At 43.5% G+C, this 14,014-nt stretch overlaps 1 protein-coding gene across 1 annotated transcript; it reads right to left on the reverse strand.

Moving 5' to 3' along the window:
• Positions 1-204: 204 nt before the first annotated feature.
• On the reverse strand, positions 205-14,006 carry LOC308705404 (Fc receptor-like protein 5; the record flags this gene model as incomplete). Its single annotated transcript, XM_081390415.1, has 8 exons — positions 205-248; positions 498-596; positions 3,855-4,112; positions 4,801-5,064; positions 5,153-5,431; positions 5,507-5,791; positions 12,747-13,031; positions 13,865-14,006. The coding sequence occupies 8 exons, from the start codon at positions 14,004-14,006 to the stop codon at positions 205-207; spliced, it is 1,656 nt and encodes a 551-aa protein (XP_081246541.1).
• Between the last annotated feature and the right edge of the window lie 8 nt (positions 14,007-14,014).

Consider the following 14,014-nt stretch of genomic DNA (forward strand, 5'->3'; position numbering starts at 1 on the left):
ATTTAAAAAAGCTTATAGACTAAACACGCAATAGCCTACGCATGAGCATGATGTCACTGTTTTCACAAATTCACATTTTTTGTATTTACACGGAGATGATTTTGGTCTCTTTTTCAAAAACTTGCACTTTGAAACACGTTTTTAAAAGTTTGCGTTTTCAAAAAAAAGTATTTTGTCAGGCTTGTTTATTGCAGCTCATTAATATCAGGTTGGAGTTTCTTCCTCTCTTACGGTGAACTGACTTTGGTCTGAAATACACACAAAAAACATTTTCAACATTTAAACGGACATGTCTTATGTTTTTTTTTTTTTTTTTTCCCACTGCAGTTATTGCTTTCATGAATGTCCATTATCTGTTTAAAATATAGATTTATATAATATAAAAGACAGGCAGTAAAGGCAGATCTCTCAGTTAGAGGAGAGAGAGAGAGAGAGAGAGAGAGTTGTGTGTGTGTGTGTGTGTGTGTGTGTGTGTGTGTGTCAGACAGTAGTTTTACCTCTCGCTCTGTAACATTTGTAAAGCAGCACGACTGTCGCTAGCAGATACGGAGAAGCGGCCAGAAGAAAACTGAGGATTTTGAGGACAGAAATCTGACCTGAGAAACAGAAACACAAGAACATTATTCTGCAACAAAGTTTTGTGAGTGAATATAAAACAAAAATATTTTTCCTCCTGTCTCATCTTATTCCACCACCATTTCCCTTTCAGAGCTCTGTATTAAAGGAATAGTTCATTCAAAAATTCATAATCTGCTGAAATTTACTGACATTCATTTTGAATTTCTTTCTTGTGTGGAACAAAAAATAGATTTCTAAATTTAAGTATATCTGATTGTGCTAAAGTGAAACTATTGCAAGTATATTTTAGGTACACTTTAAATATCTTGCATTTAAAGACTGATATTTTACAGAGATCATACTATCCTTACTATAATAATATAGGATTTTTTTCAGTTACATTGTATGGACAAAAACACAGATACATTTTTCCAAATAACTTATTTTATGTTCCACAGAAGAATAAAGTTATACATGTTTGGATGATATAAGGGTGAGTAAATAAATAAAAAACAAAAATAATTAATAATTAATGAAAAGTTGTGGGATGTTGTTTATAAGGTGTTGATTTCACTAAATCTCAGTATTGTCACGATCACCAGCTGGAGAGCCCTTGATAAACACCAGAGGACACTCAATCCCAGACCAGTGCCACTCTGTCATGGACTTCATTACCCATAATCCTTTGCCCGAACTCATCAGCACTCATTGTTTTCAGCTGTGTCTCATTAACCTTGTTAGCTCACCCTTTATAAGCCTGGTCAATTCAGTCATTCATCGCTAAGTGTTGTATATGTCTTGACTGCATTTCTAAAACTTTGTTTCCTGGATTTCCTGATTCTCTGCTTGTTCAGTTGGATTTCTCTGTTCGCCTCAGCTCTTAACTCAGTTATTGTTTGTAGTGATGGCAAAATGAGGCTTCCTGAACCACTGAGTAGTGGTGGTGTAAGAAAAAATGATGTGGACGTCGAAGATCTCAAAAATGAAGTTTATTACAGTATAGCAGTGGCAAGGGACACAAAGCACCTTGGGTTCACCGGCGTCAGAATGAACCCAGAACATCCAAATCTTAAAACTTTTATCCTGTTACAGTTTACAACTCTTAATGTAAATGAAGTTGCTCCTGTTGTGACAGCTGTGGTCTGTATGCTAATGAAGTTGAGACACCCCATTGTCTGAGAAGGTTCTCTGTGTCCCACACCCAGTCCCATTCTACAACTGACTACCATTTGCTCAGGATGTGATCAACCCAAATGGTCAAGAAACAATATAACTTGACTGCCTTAATCTCTATGATAATTAAGCCATTTTGGGGATGAGCTCATTCTAAAATATATTCAGGAGTGGAATCTGGGTCGAGGCAGACTACAATTTCTTACAGTGGTGAGATGAAGCCTCATGAAACATTGAAGCTTTTCAGCCCAGTGGTTCACTAAAGGGTTCATTTCTCGAGGCTTCATTTGCTCACACCACCTGGTGGTCAAAGAGTGTAAAACAAGCAGATCCATTACAGGTGACCTGATGTGATCTGTGATCAAGGCCGGACTTACCATTGAGCTTGACTGGTCTCTACCTTTACACGTTTATGTTTGTTTGATTTGTGTAGTTATATGCCAGTCAGAAATTATTAGCTGCTTTTCCACTGTCGAGCCAGTACGAGCGAGGGCTATAAGCCGGGGCTAATAGTTTCCGACTGCGATCTTAGAGGCCATAATTAAACTGCATAAACTGGTATTTTGAATAATTTTACATATAAGAAGGATACACTTATTGAATCGCGTCTGCTCTGGTTAATTTGTGATCACATGGCTACTTTTAATTCTCATGTTCACGCCTCATTTTCTTTTCAGCGGATGACAGTTTCTATTAATGTTCCACTAAATAATGCGATCTGAAGAGTTTTGAGCGCTCTCGCCCGTCTCATTGCCATTACGTCTCATTGTCGTTTTTGCTCCATCAAAAGCCACTTTTCCACCGACTGGCCAAACCGTCGTCTTTGCTGAACCGTTACATTCGGTGCTGATCCGGCCCAGCCACTACAGAAAACGTTGTGTATTTTGTGCTACTCCATAATGATGTTCTAGTTGAGGTCATTTGTAGGAGAGTTTGTCAGCCTCAGTTTAAGTCCTGCGCTGTCTGTGATACACTGTATTTTGCGCCAGTTAAGGCTTAGAAATAATTAAAAAAATATATATTCCCACATAGACTAATCTATTTATATGAATACAATGTGTATTTTATGATGGTATATAATGATTGTATTACATAACTGTGTAATAAATGTTGTAAGAGCCAATTTAATGTTTTAAATTTGTATTATTATTATTCTCATCTTTTATTCTGTTTTATGTGTAGTGCTGTATTATTCAAGAATTGACTTGAAGTTATCCTGTACTGCATTTACTCAAAGTTGTCCTTGTATAATTTACTTTAAGTTAGCTTTAAAGCCACTCCTCCTCATGTCTTCATAGTATATGCTGTTTTAGCTAAAGGGATTGAAGAGAGGAAGGAGAAACAGTTATCTCACCGTCTGGCTGTCAAATATGAGGAAATTGTCTAAATCGGAATCTAAGGAAGATATTATACAGATTTAAAACATGTAAGATTCCACAGGAATTGGAGACATTACATACTTGAGCGCTGTTTGGAAGAATTGGCCGAAAGAATTTCAAAGATGTTTCATGTTTTTGCCTTTTTGTGTTTGTGAAAATGTGCAACACTTTATTTTTGACGCAAAAGACACTTCAACTCCTAATAGAAGCAAGAAAAAGGTGGCTTATTCTTGTTTCTATAAATGTATTGGCTTGAACAAAAAAGGGGTTTCCAAATGTGTGTGAATCAATTATTTGGTCATAATACGCAGAAGGGCCAATATTATTATTCTAAAACTGGAAAGTGGCTGGGTTTAAACCATGAGTTTATATATCTGTGAAAATATTGCGCCAAGATTGGACCGCTTCCTGAACCAGTCATCAATGACGTCATTGGTCTAAAGCGATACAAGCCTCGATACGAGCTTCACTGAAAGCTCCCGGGATTTCTCGACACACACTCTGAAGCCTCGGCACAGAACGTAACATCACTAATAAATACTGTGTTTGGATCCTCAACCTTCGTGTCTCCGACCAGTACATGACAATATTTTGCATGTGATTTGATGGTTATGCTTTCGTTTATATGAAACAATAAACACTGATGTCAATAACTGATTTTGCTCCAGCAGAAATAAGAGCCAGAGACTATAATATATAATAGTATATAATAATGGTGTGGCGTTTCTCATTAAATCATCTCACCGTTCAAGACTTCACTGACTGAGATCCAGCTGTGGAGTGACTGTCCTCTCTCTGTTTTACAGGAGTAGAAACCCTCATGTGACTTTGAGACAGTAGTGATGCTCATCTCTCCTGTCGTCTGATTCTGGATCAGTGATCCGTCTTTATAGAAATCAGCGCTGAGGATCGGGGAGTTTGTAGATCGATGTAAACAGTGTAGAGTCAGAGTCTCTCCCTCAATCACAGGATCAACAGAACTCTCCAGGATCACCTCACCGTCTACAAACACAAGAAATACATCAACAGATGTAGTGACGATACAGGCTGTGTTAATCAGAGCCATACTTCAATTATTAATAAGATCTGGAGGGTCAAAATGTTCACTACCGTTAATCCGAGAAACTGATACTTTTATTCAGCGAGGATGCATTATCAAATGCATTGATCAAAAAAGACATTTATAATGTTACAAAAGTTTTATATTTCAAATAAATTGTTATTCAAACTTTCTATTCATCAAAGAAAAAATAAATGTTTTAGAAGCAGCACAACTGTTTTCAACATTGAGAGAGTTTTCATCATAAATGTTTCTTGAGCATCAAATCATCATATTAGAGTGATTTCTGAAGGATCATGTGACACTGAAGACTGGAGTAATGATGCTGAAAATTCAGCTTTGATCACAGGAATAAATTACATTATATTCACATAGAAAAGGGTTATTATAAAATATAAGGGTTATTATATAATCCAATACTTAATGATAATGTAGTGTATTTTATTTTATTATAGAGTTGAAATCTTGATATTCAATGTGCTGGGGGGTAAAAATCTGATATTTTCAGTTAGTTTAATGCATAATCACATGTCTGAATTCTATTATAATAATAATTTTTAATCTGAACAGATTGTTGCTGTTTTTTTTGTTTGTTTTTTATGTTATGGTTGTAAGTGTGATTGGACTCACCATGTACAGTGATGTTTCGAGGATGGCGTTTCTCTCCAGATTCAGACTCACACCAGTACACTCCAGTGTCAGATGTGCTGAGAGAGTCGATTACACATCCAGATCCTGTTTGATTTGCACAAGTTTGTGTGTCTTTGTCTGTGTATCTTCTCACTGTCCATCCAGCAGAGTTACTCTGATCCTCACAGCTCAGAGAGAGAGAGTCCGATGAGAAGTGTTGACTTCTGCTGGGATTGATGACCAGAGACACTGAAGCAGAAACTCCTGAAAAGAGGAAAATCTCCATCAAAACTGACAGCACAGAGACTGCAGTGAAACACAGATCCGGATGAGCACAAGCATAAACCCTCACCAGTGATCCACAGTGTGTGTGAGCTGCTGTTGTGTGTGTAATAGGCTGGTCGTCCTCTCTCTGCTCTGCACGTATAAACTCCTGTGTGCTGTAGAGCAGCAGGACTGAGAGTGTAAGATCCTCCAGCTCCTCTGCTGCTGTCTGACAGATGATCATGATCTCTGAACCAGCTGAACGTCCAGCCTTTAGAGGAGCCTGAAACCTCACAGGTCAGAGTCACTGATTCTCCTTCAGTCAGCCACGGCTGTGGAGACACTCGCACTGATGCCTGAGCTTCAGCTGAACAAAACATCACGAGTTACAGAGCCGTAGAGAAACTGATGGAGAAGTTGATCACAACAAACACACACTCACCTGAGACAGTCAGTGTAACAGCATCACTGCGCTGAGAGCTTTGAGTGTGTATCTGTCCTGTACAGGTGTATTTACCACTGTGAGAGAGATCAACACTGCTGATGTTCAACTCTTGTGTTGAGGTTCGGTTGACAGTGTTTTTATATTGGTTGTTGGTTCCCTCTATTTCCCATCTGTATGTCCACTCAGTGTCTCCTGCCCACTTTATATCACATCTGAGAGTGACTGTTTCTCCTCTAAACACTCGTTCATCAGGTCGTACCGTCAGCACAGCTTTAGGACTCACTGTACAAACACAGATTATTGCATTTATAGTTTCAGAAGTTGTGTAGATATTGTCTCTGATCTGTATTTGTTGCATCACACACTACAGTCTCTCTCACCTGTAACATTTACCCACAGTGCATCACTGTATGTATCACTGAAAATCACTATCCAAACTTAAATAGTTGTAAATCAAGAATGATTAGGAATATAGACCTATGACTGCTCTTGTTTTAAAGAAGACATTTGGAAGATTATTGTAGAAGTGAAAATCATGAAAGTGAAACAGAAAAAAAAAGTTATAGAAGTTTGAGTTTAGGAAAATGTATATAATGTAAAAAATATAATTATTTATATAAAATATTTATTTTTACAAAATATGTTTTACTTTAAACCTGAAAGAAAATCAAAGCCAAGTTGTGTTCCAAAGTTTAGGTTGATGTCTCAAAAAATGAGCTTTCAGTGAATTTAGTAAACCTTTTCACTAGATGACAGCCAAGCTCTGTTAATGACCATATAAGGACGCCTCCATTTCCATACATGTTTAGAGTGATCTAAACCATATATTTCCATAATTATCATACAATTTATGAAGTAGAGATCTATTGAGAAGTAGTATGGGCAGTTTAGCAGTATTTGATTTGAATTCAACCTCTAATAAACGCATAAAAAACACATATGTGCGTTACAGCTCGCCGCCACATCACATATCAATAATCCATCATTTGTTTCATTATATTTAAAACCTTTTCAGACCTTTTTTCCTCATACAATTGAATTGGTTTTATCTTTTGAACTGTTGGCATGAAAAGGAGTTTCTACCAATCTTTCATGATTTTTCATGTTCATAGCTATTTCAAAATAAAGGCCTGAACATGCCTAATGCATATTAAATATTCTAGTTGCAAATTGATAAATTACTGCTCCTCTGTCATTTATTTTGAAAATCAGTCAGCAAGCTTTCAAATGATATATAGTTTGTCAATATTACTTTAGGTTCTCTTACGAGAGGTTCTCTCGTACTGCGTAATATCTTACGCTTGGGGAAAACCTCTTTTCCACGAGATACTGAAGCCAAAAAATTATCCTTAATTTTGCAATAATGTAAAACGCATTGCAGCAGCATGCAGACATGGGCAAGACAGCTCGCGCGCCCATTGGCTGCTCTGCGGCAACTGCACCAGCCTATCGAGAGAGGCCCCTCATGACGTCAGAACCAATGAGGGCGCTTCGCGCCCACTACGTCATGTCCCGCCAAAAGCGGGTGGGGCTTGGCTATAAATACAGCCCCGAGAGGCTGGTTTGACCAATTTTTCATCTCTTCAGCGAAGCTCACGCATCGCTGGATCCCGAGAGGAAGAAGCCGCGCCGTCTGATAGAAGCACTCACTGGTGGTCGACAACTCGCCGCCTTCAGTCGCCGTTCCTGCTCACGCTTTCTGGCGTACATATCCTTTTCTCTGCTACTATGTTTTGTGTATGTGTGTGTTCGCCGCCGCGACACACACTCTCATTGCACTAAAAGAGCCGGGCGTCTTTATCAAGACACCCCTTTTCCTGGTAAGGATCACGCAGCTCTCGCGCTCGCTGACGGCGCTGCCCTCAGCGAGCTAATGCCTACGGTGACTCTGAGGACTCGCCTGGCATCCATCCTTCTCCGAGACTGCACCTCCGCCCGCCGCGGTACCGCGCCGTAAAAAGCGCCGTGCTCAACGGGTCCCGGAACCTCCCCCAGCCCACAAAGCTCGCCGGTGCGCCCGCCTGCTTCACCTCAGGCGACTGGAAATATCAATATTGCAGCAAACGAGCCTGTTATAATACACGCCCGCCTGCAAACAAACGCCGAAGCATACATGTGACGCTCTCTTATATGCTCGTGCTAACTGAGGCTTATGTGTTCCCCCCCTGTGGCTCAGCGGCGGAATCTTAGGCTTTCGCACGAGAGACCCGTGTTCGAATCCCGGGTCTACCGGCATATAAAATTATGCCGTCAATGCTTCGCTCTGTCAGTTCCCTTAAAAGGCGACTGCAGATGTGTTTTTTGCAGCCAACGAGCGCGTTGTACAACCCGCTCGCCTGCACCCAGACACCGTTTCTATGGTTCGCGTGCGTCGCTGGTGAAATGAGAAAAGAGAGTGCTTTTAGTCCCGCTGAGGCCGGACCACCTCCATTTCTCACACATTTCTCATTCCCCTCTGAAGTTCAGGCGACTGGAAATGTCAATATTGCAGTAAACGAGCCTGTTGTATTACATGCACGCCTGCAAACAAACGCCAACATGTTGACGCTCTCTTATATTCTCGCGCTAACTGAAAGCTTATGTGTTCCCCCCTGTGGCTCAGTGGTGGAATCTTAGGCTTTCGCACGAGAGACCTGTGTTCGACTCCCGGGTCTACTGGCACATAAAATTATGCCATCAATGCTTTCATTCTGTCAGTTCCCTTAAAGGCGACTGCAGATGTGTATTTTGCAGCCAACGAGCGCATTGTACAACCCGCTCGCCTGCGCCCAAACACTGTTTCTATGGCAACACAAAGTATTCCTAGCCGCTGCGGCCGGACTCCCACCAAAACTTCTCGCTCACTCAGTTCCAGTAATTGTGACTGTTCCAGCGTATTCTGCAGTAAACAAGTCGGCAACACAGCCCGCTTGCCTGCACACAAACGCCGTTTTTACGGCGACCCAGATAAATCCCATAAAGAGTGTATTTTCTGGTATTCCGGCCACGGCCGATGGTGTTATGAGTGTAGTAAAAATGCCCACTGCCCAGTGCCCATTCCTACACACAAACACGGCCCGCCACACACGGCCCGCACAAATAAAATCGACTCATGTCGATTGTGCACCAAATGTAGTGATTGTGCCCACGTCCCAGTGCCCGCAAACACTACACACTACATGTCTCACGGTTTCTGTAAAAACGAAACCAACGCACATACAGTCTGCACAAACAGACGGTGTTCTCAGCGTTTTGCATGGGCCCGATGTCCCGCGCCCTCATTCGCTCACAGACATAATAAACCCCACGGGGTTCGCCCCGCTCGCTCTCTCTCAGCACACCGCTGTAGGAGAACTGAGCGCGGGCAGGCTGCCCGCTGTGATCAGCGCGCCCCCAGTCTCACACGCTGCAAGCGCGGCGCTCATGTTACAGCACACCGGTGCTCTCCGCTCGCCACTAGGTCGCGACCAGAGCCCAGATATCATTCTACCCCTAGCCACTCACGCGAAAGCGTGGGCAGAGCTTCCCGGGGTATCAGAGTGGGTGCTGAACATTATAGAAAGAGGCTATTCGCTACAGTTCGGTCGACGCCTGCAACGCCAAGCAGCGCGAATCGAAACTACGGTGAAAAAGGAAGTAGCACACCTACTTTGAGCCGAAATAGCGAAGTTACTGAGCAAAGGGGCTATTATCACAAGCTCAGAGCGAAGGGGGCATGTACAGCAGATATTTTCTTGTACTCAAAAAAGACGGGGGTCTCAGACCCATTCTAGATCTAAGACGACTAAACAAAGCACTTCTGAAACGACGGTTCAGAATGCTCACGACCAGGAAAATCCTCTTGCAAATTTGCCAAGGGGACTGATTCATGTCGATAGATCTGAAAGACGCTTATTTTCAAATACAAATAGCGTCACGTCACAGGCGATTTTTGAGATTCGCCTTCTAGGGCCAGGCATATCAGTACACAGTCCTGCCGTTTGGCCTATCCCTGGCACCTCGTGCATTCACGATGTGCATGGATGCAGCGCTCGTACCCCTCAAGCTCCGAGGCATACGAGTGCTGAATTATTTGGATGATTGGCTGGTTCTAGCTCGATCACAGTCAGAGCTCATAGAACACAGGACCATATTACTCGATCACCTCGAGAATTTAGGTCTCAAAGTCAATTGGGAGAAGAGTTCGCTGTCTCCCAGTCAGAAAAAATCTTTTCTGGGTACAGAACTGGACTCGCTGTCTATGACAGCACAACTGTCACCGCAGCGCAGACTGAGTATTCAGCGCATGACAGAAACTTTTTGCCACGGCACTTTAGTCCCGCTCAAAAAGTTTCAGAAAATGCTGGGTCTCATGGCTTCAGCATCTTCAGTGCTTCAGCTGGGTCTGCTTCGCATGCGCCCGCTGCAGTACTGGTTAAAACCGCGCGTTCCGCGCAGAGCGTGGACCTCCGGTCTCTTGCGCCTCAAGGTCGATCAGAAATGCACCGCAGCTCTGAAACCTTGGACAGCGACCGATTGGTACCAGTCAGGTGTAAGCCTAGGGACTTCCTCGAGTGTGAAGGTGGTGTCTACGGACGCCTCAACCTCGGGATGGGGAGCGCTGCTATAGGGCAGACCGTTCTTCGGCCAGTGGTCAGAACGGGAGAAGCTTCTACACATAAACTGCCTGAAAATGAAGCGCTGAGGCGCTTTTGTCCCCAGATAATAGGACACCACGTCCTGGTCCGTTCGGACAACATGTCAGTGGTGGCTTATATAAATCACCAAGGAGGTATCAGATCCAGAACCCTTCACAGGCTGACGGAACGCCTCCTAGTCTGGGCTCAGCACAATCTGCGCTCGCTCAGAGCAGCGCATGTGCCCGGCCGCCTGAATGTGGGACCAGACAGACTGTCCAGTAACAATCTTCCGGCAGGAGAATGGTCTTTATACCCACAGACAGTCAAACTGCTATGGAGGACATTTGGCAGAGCGAAAATAGACCTATTTGCGTCTGAAGAGAACGCTCACTGTTAGGAATTTTTCTCCAAGAGCAGGGATGCGCTGGCCCACGTCTGGCCCCGCTGCCCGCTCTATGCGTTTCCCCCTGTCACGCTCCTACCCCAGGTGTTAGAGCGAATCAGGGAAAACGGATGCCCAGTGCTACTCGTCGCCCCATTATGGACGAACCAAGCCTGGTTTCCAGTCCTGATGCAGCTGACGAGTACCGCCCCGTGGCCGATACCGGTGAGGAAGGATCTCCTCTCGCAGGCAAACGGCTCGATCTGGCATCCTTGCCCGGAGCTTTGGTCCCTACATGTGTGGGCCATCAACGGGTACCCGTTAACCTCCCAGCGGGAGTGTTAAACACGATCACGCAGGCTAGAGCTCCATCTACGAGACGGCTCTATTCCTCAAAATGGTCTGTGTTCACTAGCTGGTTTACAGCGCGTGGCACTTCACCCTCACACTGTGGGGTGTCGGAGGTTCTTTCCTTTTTACAAGAGCTTCTGGATAAGGGCAGAGCCCCATCCACGCTCAAAGTTTATGTGGCGGCCATAGCAGCGTTCGCTGAACCAACGCTTGGCCAGTCATTAGGAAGGAACGATCTGGTCATTCGCTTCCTTAGAGGAGCTAAGAGGCTGAATCCTCCCAGATCTCCCTCGGTTCCCGTTTGGGACCTTTCCACGGTTCTGGAAGCCATGAAAGGTGCCCCATTCGAGCCAATACAGTCAATAGACCTAAAACACTTGTCTCTCAAAACAGTGTTTCTTCTGGCTCTCGCTTCAGTGAAGCGCATAGTGGACTTGCAAGCGCTCTCAGTGAGCGCGACGTGTATGGAGTTTGGGCCTAATGACGAGAGTCATACTCAAACCAAAGCACGGATATGTTCCTAAATCCCTCAATACACCGTTTAGGGCACAGGTGATCTCCCTGTCGGCCCTGCCGGTATCTGAAGAGGAAGGGGACGCAGGCTTCCTTTGCCCAGTCAGGGCGTTAAGAGCCTATGTGTCTCGCTCATCTGTTTTCAGACAGACGGAGCAGCTCTTTGTTTTGTTCAGCGGACGTTCTAAGGGACTAGCTGCGTCAAAACAGAGTTTATCCAGATGGATAGTTGATGCTATAGCGCTAGCTTATACATCTAAGGGCCTGCAATGTCCGTTAGGTGTCAAAGCGCACTCCACGAGAGGCATGGCCTTGTCGTGGGCTTGGTCTAGTGGGATTGCCTTGCAAGATATCTGTATGGCGGCGGGCTGGGCCTCCCCGTCTACATTTATAAGGTTTTATAACCTCGAGGTTCCCGCTTTACAAGCTAAGTTGCTCTCGGTCTAAATTTTCAGTATTGCCTGCCCGATGCTATCGGCTCAGGATGCTGAAACTGCTAGAGCGTCGATCGCTGATCGTCTGTATACTTCTGTGGGCAGTGCGTAAGTCCCCCATATTTATCAGTCCAGGCCGAGTTCGCACTGGCTGTGTGGAACACTTGATATAATCTGCTCTTATTAGAGCTCTATATTACAGGAATGATGCTATTCTAGCCCCTCTTCCCGGACTCTCTTTGAGTCCCTTGTGATTAGGCACTGTATGAGCCCCGGGCACCTGCCCTTGGGACTTTAGTGTTGTATCTCAAGCACGCACAGCGTTTTACACTGTGTTCCCCTAGCGTAAGATATTACGCAGTACGAGAGAACCTCTCGTAAGAGAACGTACTCGGTTACTAACGTAATCTCGGTTCTCTCTAGAGAGGGAACGAGTACTGCGTATCTTGCCGTGCATGCATCACCCTCTGGTTCGCTTCGGCGATGAAAAACTGGTCAAACCAGCCTCTCGGGGCTGTATTTATAGCCAAGCCCCACCCGCTTTTGGCGGGACATGAAGTTGTGGGCGTGAAGCGCCCTCATTGGTTCTGGGCCTCTCTTGATAGGCTGGTGCAGTTGCCGCAGAGCAGCCAATGGGCGCGCGAGCTGTCTCGCCCATGTCTGCATGCTGCTGCAATGCGTTTTACATTATTGCAAAATTAAGGATATTTTTTTGGCTTCAGTATCTCGTGGAAAAGAGGTTTTCCCCAAGCGTAAGATATTACGCAGTACTCGTTCCCTCTCTAGAGATAACCGAGGTTACGTTAGTAACCGAGTACGTTTTTACTAAAATATTATTGTTTGAAATATATAATGACAAACGTCCCACCTGTGGGTCATGTGACCCTGCAGTGTCTCGATTTGTTGTGTGATCATGATCATGTAGAGAGAGTTTATGAGGACAATGATGTTCAACTCACCCTTCACAGAGAGAGAAAGAGAGCTTGATGTGGATGAGTTTGGTCTTCCATATCTCTGTCCTTTACACCAGTACTGACCCTGATCAGACTCAGTAGCTCCTCTGATAGTGAGAGTGCCTCTGTTTACAGTGTAACGATAATCAGATGTCTGTAACTTTACACTGCCTTTATGCCACTCATATCTCCAGTCACTGTGATCAGAGTTTATCACACACTTCAGATTGACTGTTTCTCCAGTGAATACACGACTGTCTGGTGTCACAGTCACTGTCGATGTGGGTAAACCTGAGAAGAAACAGAAACATAAAGACTCAAACATCTCTTTCAGGGAATAAAACTGATTGTTCAGAAGGACCTTCGGTTGTAAACGCTGGTTGTAAATGGGAATGTTGCTGGTATAAACCCACCAAACAGAATAACAAAATTATAGATTGAGAAGAAAATTCCAGAGCTTTCAAAGAATAATGTTAAAGTCTCTGAAAATTTCAGGGAATATTTATAGTTCAGAGTTTTAACAGGTTATATGACAGACCCGGGTAAGTTTATGGATGAGTAAGCGGATAATCTCAACTTTTTAATAATAAATATGATAAATATCATCATATAACAAATGTTAATAAAAGGCCAGACATAAAAAATAAACTTATTCAGCCATATAATCTTTTCAAGAACAGACTGTCTTTAGTTCAGACAATCTTTCTTTTTTAACTTATTGCAACCATTAAAAACAATATAATTCTTGTTCACAGTAATATACTTCTCAATAGTTTAATCAGTAATAAAAAACTGTTTAAAGATTAAAAGATAAGTTTAAAATAATAATGATTGCACAATCTGCACTAAGAATGTAAATTGTGAATTGAAAGGAGAAGAACGACTCTCTGCTTCTTAGCGTCTGTTTTCATGGATCTGTGTCTTGTGTCGAAGCTGCGTCCTCTTGACGTCACATTTATCGGCCGCATACGTCATAAAGAACGTCTTATTTCAGGACAGTCACCATTATAAAACTGAGCGTTATTGCTAGTGAAGTGTAAATTGTTGTAGTTTCCTCATGGGAATGTAATGGTCAGTTTACTGAGATGAAGAGCCTCATGACGTTTGCGGCAGATAAATGTGACCTCCGGAGGATTCAGCCTTCGAGATGAGACGCAGCCGGTGACTCCAGGATTTGATGATCTGTGAGATTGAGAATGTGTGTGTGTTGTTCACCATGAGCTCTGAGTGACTGAACTTACTCACAGCTGCCTTTCTGGAGCCCATAACCACGA

Source organism: Scardinius erythrophthalmus (assembly GCF_964197995.2).
Source record: "Scardinius erythrophthalmus genome assembly, chromosome: 2".
Taxonomy (NCBI): Eukaryota; Metazoa; Chordata; class Actinopteri; order Cypriniformes; family Leuciscidae; genus Scardinius; species Scardinius erythrophthalmus.